Source organism: Engystomops pustulosus, chromosome 8, assembly GCF_040894005.1.
Source record: "Engystomops pustulosus chromosome 8, aEngPut4.maternal, whole genome shotgun sequence".
Classification (NCBI taxonomy): domain Eukaryota; kingdom Metazoa; phylum Chordata; class Amphibia; order Anura; family Leptodactylidae; genus Engystomops; species Engystomops pustulosus.
In genome coordinates this window covers 60087760-60101788 of record NC_092418.1, presented here as the reverse complement: position 1 = coordinate 60101788, position 14029 = coordinate 60087760, and the positions used below count along the sequence as shown (strand labels likewise).

At 37.2% G+C, this 14029-nt stretch overlaps 1 protein-coding gene across 1 annotated transcript in view; it reads right to left on the bottom strand.

The window, feature by feature from the left end:
- COL5A2 (collagen type V alpha 2 chain) overlaps positions 1-14029 on the bottom strand; it is a 241758-nt gene that overhangs the window by 110808 nt on the left and 116921 nt on the right. The window contains exons 4-12 of the mRNA XM_072120968.1: positions 11234-11266; positions 10686-10718; positions 9844-9897; positions 6776-6874; positions 6033-6113; positions 3052-3096; positions 1964-2017; positions 1364-1417; positions 374-427 (exon numbers count right to left, since the gene is read on the bottom strand). Of these exons, the coding sequence (XP_071977069.1) occupies positions 374-427; positions 1364-1417; positions 1964-2017; positions 3052-3096; positions 6033-6113; positions 6776-6874; positions 9844-9897; positions 10686-10718; positions 11234-11266 (507 nt within the window). The remainder of the gene's footprint in view (positions 1-373; positions 428-1363; positions 1418-1963; positions 2018-3051; positions 3097-6032; positions 6114-6775; positions 6875-9843; positions 9898-10685; positions 10719-11233; positions 11267-14029) is intronic.

Below are 14029 nucleotides of genomic sequence, written 5' to 3'. Positions count from 1 at the left end.
TATAGTGAAAGAATATTAGAAAATTGTAAAACTTTTCCTTACGCGAACGGAATCAATTATTTACTGAAGTCGGACAACGCCTTTAAACATAGAAACACTGCTAGTGCAAAGCCATGTAAAGCCAAATTTATTATTTTTAAAAATAATTGCAAAAAAAATTGCAAGGTCACTCCACTACCTGTGTATGTGCTGTTCTGATTATTTTACTCTTCTTGCGAATTTAGCGATTTAAAAAAAAAAAGTCCAGAAAGATTTCTTTAATGGACAATGCCACTTGAATCAATGTAAAGGGCAGCCGAGGTCAAAAGGCATACAAGGAGTATCACAAGGAGCCTGCCTAATGATAAATAACCCCTGTATTTCTATTACTTACTGCAGATCCTGGAAATCCTGTTTCACCTGTTTGTCCTGGTCTACCTGCTTCACCCTAAAATAGAAAAAAAACTAATGAAGTAATGGAAAATTACATACATATGTGACATATAAACTACTCAATTATGACAAAAATTTGGTATTGAGTATTGATTGACAATACTCAATATAAAATGCATGAGCTTTCATGTGGGAGATTTATAACAAGTATCTGAGTGCAAAACTGTTCTGGTTGCTCATGCCAAATCAATCAGAGCTCTGTTTTCATTTTAGAAACTGGTGTTGGAAAATGAAAGCTAAGCTGTATTTGTTTGCAATGAAGAGTTTTGTTCTCAGACATTTGTGATAAATTTCTCACAAATCACAATTGTGTAGCCAGTGTTAGATCACAAACATAATCTAAAGAATCTCATGGACTATAATAAAGCCCATCAGTTTTCCACCGTGAGGTACACAATTTTAATGGAAAAAGCAGTGTAGCATTCTATTAACTATATCTACAATGAAAACTTCTAAAGGAGCCCCATAGCTGTTCTGGCTATTAGTCACATGCTGTTGTAACTGAAGATACAAAATCAGTTAAAATAAATACTTTTAGTACTCTACTTTTATAATAGAATGCACAATGTCATAATTTAACAGACATACTATGATGTGTATCAGTGATTTTAGTGGCTAAGAACATGAAAGGGATTTCCACATGTTCTTTATTTATATCCACATGATATGGATGGACCCTCACCTATACTGAGAACATAGGTTGCATGTCTATGGGAGTGCTGAAAATAGCCAAGCCTACAGACTCAGCACTTCTATGCATGGGCACCAAGCTCTTTATTCGACCACAATGTGGGAAGGGGGTAAGTGGACATCCATTCTCAAAATATGCCATAAAGATATAAAATTAGAACACCCCTTTAAGCCAATATTTTACAACAATATATTGAATGATCAATGACTGTGCCTTTGAAGTAAATAAATGTTAACTTACATCCTCTCCTGGTTTTCCTGGTGGCCCTTCAGGACCCCGTGGACCAACTGAACCCTATTAGAAAAATAATAAAATTTAAATAATGGTAACATTCCCTTTACATGTGACTTTATTAGACCATTTGATATTTCAGGAAACAAGAAATGAGTCAAGGAAGTGAGCATAAGATCAGAAGTCAGAAACAAGCCGGGTGGTGCACAGAGGATTACAGATCAACATAGTCACAAAACAAGCCAAACACATGAACCTTTTGACCTTTTGCACAGCCAGCTTTGTGTGGAAGAAGCTGACAAAAATAGCTCACAGATGCTAGAAGGAGAAAAGTATTGAATTTCTTTCATAGCCAAAACTCTACAGAAAAAAAGAGAGTTGAACTATAGTTCCCACAATCAAGAAGAGAATTGGATGGGTGGAAGAATGAAGCTTGTAGAAGCTTACAGGACCTCCTGTACATGAAATCTTAGTTGAGGTGGCATAACATTTTGTTTGTTGGTAAACATAATTAATTGCTTTATCCAGGCACCTAAAATTTCAACGGACTGATTATGTTTTGGTTTCAAAATAATTACAGATACATGTATAGAATATTTTAGTGCTTACCATAGAACCTGGTTCACCTGCTTCTCCTGGAGGGCCAGGAGGTCCCATGCCACCCTATCAGGAAAAAAACGAAAAGTTCAATAGTATATTTAAAGGGATAATTTGTTCTATTCACTTAAAGTAAAAGTAGTTCAGTGATATACTTAAAGGGATTCTTTGTTCCATTCACTTAAAAACGGTAAAAGAAATACCTACAGATACTCAACTACTTTCCTCTTCATCCTGATCACAGCACTTATCTTTGTTAATACTGACACGTTGGGATCACTTTGAAAAGAGACTTATAAAAAGCAGGTGCATGGTGACGCGATATCTGTAGCACCAGGCTACTAATTATTCAAACCTTCTATCATGCGTGAATTGACACAAGAGGCGTGAGTCAGCACACTCCGGCGTTATTTTTAAGCCTCTTTTCTAGTTGACTTGGTGTGTCAAGATTAGCAATGACAAGCAACGGGATCCAAATATACCCAATATCAATAAGATAAACTTTGCGCAACATTAAATGAAACTTAATACTGAAGTTGACAATAAGGGAATCACCTTTCACTTTGGCTAATGTTGAAAAACTTTCAACACTTTATTCATAGGGGACACAAAGCTTTAGGTGGTCCTCACAGCCTAAGATGTAAATCCATCAAGAGATGAACTTAGACTATTTATACATGTATTGATATAGTTAAACATGGTGACCAGCAGGTAGTCAGAATATAAGCATAGATTCTATGCTTACTACTGACCAACACAAACAAGTGCAAACCTTTCCACTAATATCTGGACTGTAACTACTCTTCTGATCAACAAAGTTAAATTTATCATTAGATTAGATTAATCTAAAGGTTTGTTATGGAGCACCATTGTCCATACACTGAGTATCCAATTACATGTAGACTGGTCCACTTTATTAAATGTTTAAAGTAAATTTTCAGGTTGATTTTGGACACCAAACCAGCCACAGATCCCTATGGAGTGGCTGTATAGTGTCCCAAATAACCTTTTATTATTCCTATCAATAACCACATTAAGAAAACAAATATTTATACTCTCCTCTCAGAATAATAATTATTTAATCTTTAATGACTACTTACCGGGCTGCCTGGTAGACCCTGTGGACCTCTTGGTCCAACTTGTCCCTGTAAAACAATAAATAAGGCATCTTTGGAAAAATCTTCTACTGTTAAAGGGGTTGTCTGACTTTAATAAAAAGAGCTGGGCTCGGGGTGCTGTTAAAAAGCTACCGTATATTTACCTCCTCTGGCACTCACAATGTCCTGTGCCGCCGCCCCTCGTGCTGAGCGTTTGTGTGTTTACAAGTGTACAGCACTCCAACTGTGACTGTTTAGCCACCTTATATGACCACCCATTCCCTTTATCAGGTAAGCAAACAGGGATAGCGGTGTAGGACACCAGAAGCACAGAAGGAGGGAAGAACAGTTTTATTTTCTTAACAGCCCCCCCCCCCTCTCCAGTCCACCTAAAATAATTCAGAAACAAATCCATAATAGTATTTATGATAAGAGCAATGAGGCAGAGGAGATCTATTTTATGGCTTATTTTAGTTGAGATAAAGAACGGTTGCCAATCCAATCCAGAGATGACAAGTTCATTCAGGGATTTATTATTACTGACATATTTGGCAATGGAAAAATAATTTTTTTTTAAAAAAAGATTGGTTGAAATGTAGTAAGAACAATCAGTCCATACAGAGCATTTTTGTAGTTTTTCACCATGAAAAAGGAAAACTTTAAAACCCAACTACTCTGAAAGTTATTTCTTTTAAATTTGTCAAATCCAATAAGTGTTTTAATAACTTATTTAGCAAATGTTTACAGACATCAATAGCGGAATAAAATCACCAAATGCTAAAATATAATCTCCAGTATTTGGTTTCAGTATTTACCACCAAATATTTTTCTTGCCCCATCATCACTTATTGACCATTCTTGCAATAGATATTGAGAGGTTTATTAAGAACATATGAATGTATCACATTATGTATCAAACTACTTTAGAGTATGTAAGGCTAAGTTCACACTACCCTTCAATCATCCGTTCCTTATCTCCTTTTAAAAAAGAAAAGAACAGAGGTTTAACATATCAATTATAAATCCCTTTCACATCAATGTCAATTTTTGTCACCCAATACGGTCAGTAAGGCAAGCATCCATAAGCATGCTTTTTTTTTCAAGCAGAGAAGAAGTACTGCAGCCACTGTCACTTTTTCCGTCCAAAAAAACTGCATGCAACAGATATCTGCCTAAAGTAAACATAATGGATGACATAAAATTTACATTGTTAAACATCCATTCTTTAATTTTTATAGTGGAGGTAAGAAACAGAAGTTTGAACGGTAGTGTGAACTTATGCTAAGAAATACATGTCCTAATCGACTACCAAGCAGTTTCCGTTTATACGGAAAGAATAAAGCACTTTGGTATACTATTACTAAAACTATTTAAACGTTAAATCAAGTTTTAAGAATTTTATTTTCACTTCACCTTTATGAAACATAAATAATAAGTCTGCTATATCCCAGAATAATATACACTCACCGGCCACTTTATTAGGTACACCTGTCCAACTGCTCGTCAACACTTAATTTCTAATCAGCCAATCACATGGCGGCAACTCAGTGCATTTAGGCATGTAGACATGGTCAAGACAATCTCCTGCAGTTCAAACCGAGCATCAGTATGGGGAAGAAAGGTGATTTGAGTGCCTTTGAACGTGGCATGGTTGTTGGTGCCAGAAGGGCTGGTCTGAGTATTTCAGAAACTGCTGATCTACTGGGATTTTCACGCACAACCATCTCTAGGGTTTACAGAGAATGGTCCGAAAAAGAAAAAACATTCAGTGAGCGGCAGTTCTGTGGGCGGAAATGCCTTGTTAATGCCAGAGGTCAGAGAAGAATGGGCAGACTCGTTTGAGCTGATAGAAAGGCAACAGTGACTCAAATCGCCACCCGTTACAACCAAGGTAGGCAGAAGAGCATCTCTGAACGCACTGTACGTCGAACTTTGAGGCAGATGGGCTACAGTAGCAGAAGACCACACCGGGTGCCACTCCTTTCAGCTAAGAACAGGAAACTGAGGCTACAATTTGCACAAGCTCATCGAAATTGGACAGTAGAAGATTGGAAAAACGTTGCCTGGTCTGATGAGTCTCGATTTCTGATGCGACATTCGGATGGTAGGGTAAGAATTTGGCGTCAACAACATGGATCCATCCTGCCTTGTATCAACGGTTCAGGCTGGTGGTGGTGGTGTCATGGTGTGGGGAATATTTTCTTGGCACTCTTTGGGCCCCTTGGTACCAATTGAGCATCGTTGCAACGCCACAGCCTACCTGAGTAGTGTTGCTGACCATGTCAATCCCTTTATAACCATAATGTACCCAACATCTGATGGCTACTTTCAGCAGGATGATGCGCCATGTCATAAAGCTGGAATCATCTCAGACTGGTTTCTTGAACATGACAATGAGTTCACTGTACTCTAATGGCCTCCACAGTCACCAGATCTCAATCCAATAGAGCATCTTTGGGATGTGGTTGAATGGGAGATTCGCATCATGGATGTGCAGCCGACAAATCTGCGGCAACTGTGTGATGCCATCATGTCAATATAGACCAAAATCTCTGAGGAATGCTTCCAGCACCTTGTTGAATCTATGCCACAAAGAATTGAGGCAGTTCTGAAGGCAAAAGGGGGTCCAACCTGTTACTAGCATGGTGTACCTAATAAAGTGGCCGGTGAGTGTACATAAAAAATCTTGTCCCACAAAAAATAAGTTGCTTTATTGGTACAATGACCAAACAATAACATAGTAGACAATAAAATTTAGTGGCTAAAAAAAAAAATCTCCAAACAACAAAATAATCAGTGAGTAGGCCTTATTCATGTTAAAAGTTCTGTCAAGCACGCCAAAATCAGCAGGTTTGTCCAATTTTCATCTGATGAGTATGCACTTTGTCTAAAATGTATTTAATTTTATACTTATGATTAAATATGTCCTACTGTATTAGAATATTTTTTTAAAAATTGATTAAAATAAGAATATAGTGTCTTACCTGTGAACCTGGCATGAGTCCAACTTGAGATCCAAGTCCAGATTTCTCATCAAATCCACCTTGCATTTGAGAGGAAAATGGCTATGAAAGAAAATAAGCCAAAATGTTGCAGTAAACACACTCTTAAATAGAAGTCCCATGGCATGTAGTTAAACACATTCTAAATGTATAAACCACAAATGTGACACACCAGACTTGCGATGCTGAAATAGTTTATCACTGTTGTTGGCAGCATTTCATCATATGTGTGGAGTTTTGTGCACATTTTACTGTTACCCTTTTGTTTTTTAGGTTTTACAATAATTGTTTTGCTGAAGATAGTGGCATATCATTGTACAATGATATAACCTGTATTGCAATAGGATTGCATTTGAAGGGTCTTGTTACCTAATGAGCCATCTTTAGTTTTTCTCGTGCCACTTTATTTGCAGTTTTAAGACTCCTGTACATTTATTTTGTAGCCAATAACAAGAGATAAACATTGTATCAGGAGAACAGCTTCTTTTCCCTATTCTGATTAAAGGCTCTGTTATTGTACTCTGGACCAGATTATCTCTGGTATTATCTAGCAGTACCTTTTGTCTTAATACTCTGTATGTGTTCAATGATCATTCACACAGATATAAAGGTTCTAGAAAAAGTTTTATTAATAATAATAAAAATATAAATACATTGAAATTAAAGTTAGTTTCCAAAACATGTATTTATATTTACTTACATTTAAATTTTCAGTTTTTACTTACATGACTTCCAGGGAGGGAAGGGTGCCCAGGAGGGCCAGGGTCACCAGGCTGTCCTGGAATACCAGGTTCCCCATCTATTCCAGCAGGACCACGTGCACCCTTGGGAAAAATAATTAAAGGTACAGTTTTTATCTACAATTACAATTAATGATCTTCTTATACCAACCAAGAAAGAGTTAATAAAATCTCATCAATTATCATAGTATCATAGTTAATATGGTTGAAAAAAGACACGTGGCCATCAAGTTCAACCAAGGAAGGGAAGGGATTGGATAAGAAAGAGATTTAGAGGAAACAATTTTATATAACATAAACATCAATGTTATTTAGGTGTAAAAGGCATCTAGACCCTTCTTGAAGCTCTCTGCTGTCCATGCTGGGACTAGCACCTGAAGCAGGCTATTCTACTGATTTACAGTTCTCACCGTAAAAAAGCCCTGGCATCTGTGGTGATTAAACCTTGTTTTATCCAGACGGATACAGTGGCCCCTCATCTTTTGATTTGATCTGAAACAATTTACCACCATATTTTTTGTATGGACCATTCATATATTTATATAAATGAATCATGTCCCCTCATAGTCATCTCTTTTCCAGTCTAAATAAATCTAGTTGTTTTAATCTTTCCTCATAACGGAGACCCTCCATACCCCTTATAATTTTTGTGGCTCTTTGTTGAACCCACTCCAGCTCCAGGGCTTCCTTTTTATGGACTGGAGCCCAGAACTGGACAGCATATTCCAGGTGAGGCCAAACCAATGCCTTGTACAGTGATAATATTACACGACAAGATCTTGCTGGCTTTAGAGCCAGCTGATTGACACTCCATGCTGTTATTTATTTATGATCTACTAGTACGCCCAGGTCCTTCTCAACAAGGAACTCCAGATTTATTCCTCCAAGGACATGTTGCCTGTGGATTATTAGCCCCCAGGTGAATAACCTTACATTTATCCACATTAAACCTCAATTGCCAAATGGATGACCAAACATTCAGTTTGTCCAAGTCACCCTGCAGCCTATGAACATCCTCTATAGACTGTATTACACTACACAGCATGGTGTTATCTGCAAAAATAGACACAGTGTTATTAATTCCTACCTATATCATTAATAAATATACTAAATAGCAGAGGACCAAGCACAGAGCCCTGGTTCTGGTGACCATTCTGAGTAGGAATCATTGACCACAATTCTCTGGATATGATCCTTCAGCCAGTTTTCAATCCAATTGCAAATTATTCCTGCCAAACCAATAGACCTAATTTTACCCATCAGGCGTCTATGAGGGACAGTTTGAAATGCCTTTGCAAAGTCCAAGAACACAATATCCACAGCAGCTACTCCATCCAGGCATCTGCTCACCTCTTCATAGATAAGGTTAGACTGACAACTTCTATCCTTAGTAAATCCATGCTTGCTTTCACTTATTATACTATGTTATGTCACATACTCCAGTATATAGTGTTTTAATAACCCTTCCAATAGTTTCCCCACAATGGAAGTTAAGCTTACAATCCTTTGATAGCCTGGCGAAGTTCTAGAGCTTTTTTAAAATATTGGCACAACATTTGCCTTGTGCCAGTCACTTGGCACCGTACCAGACATTACGGTATTCCCAATTAGCTATTGAACCCACCCTAATGAAAATTGGATCACATCCTGGAAACAATATATGTTTCCTAAATGTCAAAGGAAAAAATAAAATAAAAATGTTATGCCTGTAAAATGTGACAATGTGAATTTAAAAAACCTGGCTTGATCCGTTAGCCCTAAAGTGGCTTGGACCTTAAAAGGTTAAGGGTGGATATCTCCGGTTCTGATAAGCATCCATACACAATCCATACATCATATTGAAGCGGAGATTATTCTGTTAAAAAATACATTAAAATTATGTTTCTATGTGCCAGGAGATATGGTTGTTTGAAGTTGGTCACTGTCAAGATGTTTATAAACATCCTTTCTGCAGACGTATATAGCCATATGGAAGTTGTGAAGGGGTTAAAAAAAGAGTTTGAAATGTAATATAATATTGCATTGTTTTATATTTGTGTTTTGTTGATTCAGTAGGACACTAAAATAGTTTTGTCACGTAAGATCACATTAAATAGTCTTTGTCCTTCCCAAGTCTCATACTTCAAAGCAGCACTGACATCCAGTGTTCATAAGAAGCAAATGCAAATGCATTTAGTCTACAATAATTGCTGAGAAGAGAATTTCCTCCAACTTATTGAAATATAAAAATCCTTCCACCATAAGTATTTAATAAACTGTCTACTTATTACGGTATACTTCTCCATGTAAACATGTAAAATTACACCTGGTCCCTACACTCATCAACTTTTTGGGGGCTCGTTTTGTATACTGGATGGAGCTACACTGGTTGGAGCACCAGTGTTTGGCGTCCAAATTGGGGACTGCAGATCAGCTCCTATTTACCTGTGGATAAATTATTAGTATGAAAAATTAAGGAGGGAGTTGCAAAGTATACATGTTACTTAATCCAGTAAAGGGATAGTGTCAAGTGTGAAACTTATGATAAACCCTATGGATAACATATGGAGATCCCAGTGGATCAGACACCTATCACCTAACCGGAAGATTGGTCTTAAAGGGCACCTACCACCAGGATAAAGGACTGTCAGCAAATGAGCCTGATGGGCTCCATAGGTGTTTAGAGGTGCCACTCTTTTTTTTGAATAACCAGAGATGGCTAAGCACTGAACTCAGCTTCCCATGTACAGTTTCACAGAGTAATATAGAGTGGAAGCTCTCCTGCTCAACCCCAGGTCCATTCAGAAACAACTCCAGTTCTCCTGATCAGTAGGGTCTTAGATTTCAGATCCAGCTAAGTTAAAATGTACAGTTTAGAAACACTTTCCATTTAGATTCATAAAATACAGAATGAGATTACCATTGTATTGTACATGTTGTTGAAAAAAGGATCAGAGAGTGAGAATTTTTTTTCTTAAAATTATATATAAACCGCTTTCTTATACAATTTCATGAGTAAAGGGTGTTAACATGCTAATTAACTATTATGTTACAATTATAAAATGTGCACTCACAGGTTTTCCCTTTGGGCCTCTGTCTCCTCTTGGTCCTTGGGAGCCTGGTGGTCCCTGCAAAAAACAGTCTGAATTTCATTTAGCCTCCTTACTGTACACATAGTATATGATAAAATATTTGAGTAAATAATCCAGTTATGACTGATTCATATTCTGATTTCTCAGTAGCCAAGAAATTGGTGGTATATAATAATGGTTCTAATGAGTCTGCCAGTTAAACTGCAGTAAAGTGTTGGCCAAGAATTTAAATTGACATGCCTGCTCACTCGCTACAGCGTGGAGACTTTCATGAGTATAACGCAGTTCTATCTTGGCCTAAAATTGTACAACAGTGCAGCCAACCCCTGCTGGATACATCAGGAGGCCGGAGCCTTCTGCTGTATATAATGGCCTACTGCCATTCATATGATAAATTTTCCCCTATATTCCTGTTTCCCTTTACCTTTCTTCATTATTTAAGCAGTTTGTGCAGAATCAGCATTCTGTTTATCCACTGATGGTCAGAGATAAAGTATATACTGGCTCAATTCTTTACAGACAGAGCCTGGATATTTTAATCACCCCAGATAGATGATTTATCCAGGGAAATATTCTCTAGCAATGGAAAGAGGTAATTATTAGCTTCCTTATCTGTCTGAAGTGGACAGACTTCAGATGGTTTAAGGAGGAAGAGGAAGAAAAAAGTAACAGAGAACCTCCTTTATTTTGTAAAGTACATTATTATGATAGTTGCTTAGGTTTTCCATTAAACCAGTCTCATCACCAAGTGGAAATGCAGTCTTATTATTACTTTCTGATCAACTTCATACACACTAATTGTTCTATAATATTTAAGCACTTACAGCAGGTCCCGGACGTCCTCTAATTCCAGATACCTAGAATGAAACAATACAAAACACATATTTTACATCCTTAAATTTACCTGATGGTAATAAATAATGTTTGTATATTTCCAACTTTCTGTTGCAGTTCCTCACGGTTCAATATATCTGCTAGCTGTTACCTTTAACAATGTAGTCATATCAATTTTTTCATGCAAATACAAGTAGAGTTCCAGATTTACCAAATCTCTTTTCCTAGCACTATTGACGTTCAGTAGGTTTTGGGAAAGGGGATTGCATGCAATGTGCACACTATAAAACTCTGAAGCCGCTCACTTTTACCCATCAAAGCAGACAATGTTAATATTTTAAATCATTTAATCCATATTGTGTTATTTTTGTGGATATGTTGTTAATTGTTTTTCCATGGAATATAGGCCATGCAATGAAAAGAGCTAGTTATTTACGGTTTATGCAATTAAGTTGATTAAACTACCTCGACCTTGGTTTATTACAAATAATTTTATGACAGATTCCACATAAAAAAAGAGTAGATTACAAAAACGTACAGCAGGCACATCACCAGGTTCTCCTTTCTGTCCCTAAAAGAAAAGAAATACCGAGTTTCAATTACCCTTCATGGAACAAGGCATACAGTATTTTTTAGAATAAGACATTAAGAACTATATTTTAATAGGGCAGACCTAAATGAATATGAGAGCAAAAGTCCTGTGCCAGTCGATCACAACCTTTTGTATGGTACATATCTGTAAACCAATACAGGAATCACCCTTTTTTACGTTTCTGTTTATTACTCCCCTAATTCCAAAAGTGATAACTTTTTAATTTTTACATTTACAAAGATGTGTGAGGGCTTATAATTGGCAGGACTTTTTAGTGGTGCCATTAAATATTCCATTCAATGTACTGGAAATCTGGAAAAAATTCCAAGTGCTGTGAAATTGATAAAAAAAAACATCTGCAGTGTATTCCTGTGGGTTCTTTTTTTACAGATTTTATTGTTTGCTCCAAATGCCACCTTCTTTTTATTTTTTGGGTTGATATGATCACAGGGATACCAAATTTATATAGGTTTTATCTTGTTTTAGTAGATTTAAAGAAATTAAAATACAGGCAGTCCCCGGGTTACGTACAAGATAGGGTCCGGAGATTTGTTCTTAAGTTGAATTTGTATGTAAGTCGAAACTGTATATTTTAGAATTGTAGATCCAGACAAAAAAAAAATTTGGCCCCAGTGACAATTGGAGTTTTAACATTTTTTGCTGTAATGGGACCAAGGATTATCAATAAAGCTTCATTACAGACACCTTACAGCTGATTAATGCAGTCTGGGACTATAGTAAAGCATTCAGATAGCTTCACCAAAGGTCAGAGGGGTCCGTCTGTAACTATGGGTTGTCTGTAAGTCGGGTGTCCTTAAGTAGGGGACCGCCTGTATGTACAAAAAAAATATGCCAATAACTTTTTCACACTTTGGTGTATAGACCTATGCAAGGTGTCATTTTTGCGGTGTTTGCTGGCATACTAACTTATACCAATTTGGGACCTATATGACTGTTTGATCATTTTGTATTCAAATATTCATGTAATGAGACATGGAAAAAAGATGGTGATTCAGAGATTTGGGCTCTATTTTCCGTTACAGTGTTCTTGGCCAGGACCAATCTTTTTTATAGTAGTTTCATAGTTTCATAGTTTCATAGTTTATACGGTTGAAAAAAGACACTTGTCCATCAAGTTCAACCAAGGAAGGGAAGGGATTGGATGAGGAAGGGATTTAGGGGAAACAATCCTATATAACATAACCATCAATGTTATTTAGGTGTAAAAAGGCATCTAGACCCTTCTTGAAGCTCTCTGCTGTCCCTGCTGTGACCAGCGCCTGAGGCAGGCTATTCCACAGATTGACAGTTCTCATAGTAAAAAAGCCCTGTCGCTTCTGGTGATTAAACCTTGTTTTCTCCAAACGGAGACAGTGCCCCCTCGTCTTTTGATTTGATCTAATCTGAAACAACTTACCACCATATTTTTTGTATGGACCATTCATATATTTAAATAAATTAATCATGTCCCCTCGTAGTCGTCTCTTTTCCAGACTAAATAAATCTAGTTGTTTTAATCTTTCCTCATAACTAAGACCCTCCATACCCCTTATCATTTTTGTGGCTCTACGTTGAACCCTCTCCAGCTCCAGGGCATCCTTTTTATGGACCGGTGCCCAGAACTGAACAGCATATTCCAGGTGTGGCCGCACCAATGCTTTGTATAGTGGTAATATTACATCCCTATCACGAGAGTCCATTCCACTTTTGATACATGACAAGATCCTACTAGCTTTAGAGGCAGCTGATTGACATTGCATGCTGTTATTCAATTTATGATCTACTAGTACCCCCAGGTCCCTCTCAACAAGGGACTCTCCCAGATTTACTCCCCCAAGGACATATTTTGCCTTTGGATTATTGGCCCCCAGGTGCATAACCTTACATTTATCCACATTAAACCTCATTTGCCAGAATGGGCATTTTTTGACAGAATGGGCATTTTGGGATGTGATGGATATGATGTTCATTATTTTTACTGTTTGTTTATTTTTATATGTGTTCTAGGGAAAGGGGGATGATTTAAACTTTTACTTTTAATTTTTTTTTATTTTTTTAATTTTTACTATTCTTTCAGACCCTCTGGGGTACTTCAACCCTGCAGGGTCTGATTGCTCATACTATATACTACAATACTACTGTATTGCAGTACATAGCAATTTTACTGATGATGTCTAATAGCCAGCCATTTTTAATGGAAGATCGTTATACATGAAACAAATGCCCCGACGCGCGTTTCGGCTAGACGAAGGCTAGCGCCGAAACGCGCGTCAGGGCATTTGTTTCAGACGGCAGGTGAACCAGCAACAATGGGTATGTGCAATATGTCTGTTTTGATGCTATTGTGATAGGCTGTAACAAATTTATGTGCTTTTACAGTAAGGTATGCCTATTTAATGAAAATTAATATGTGAACTAGTCCTAGGTTACATCTGGGAATCACAGGCACTATGCACTTTAAATACTTGACACTGATCCCAGACTACCACAGAGACATTTCCTTTTTGGATTTATAGCATATCTCTGTGGGCACACCTCTCTCAGGAGAGTAGCACCTACCCCCATATACTACCCTGCAATATTTGTCTGATTTTGTGTAGTGTTCTTGTTTTGCTGTGACCAGCCTGTTATCGGTTTTTAAATTGTGTATCATTTGATTAGCTAATAAAGATATATTTTTCTGCCTTTCTTTTGGTCGGAATGGCTTTTTTTCTTTAGATAGGTGTTGTATTTGTATAAGCC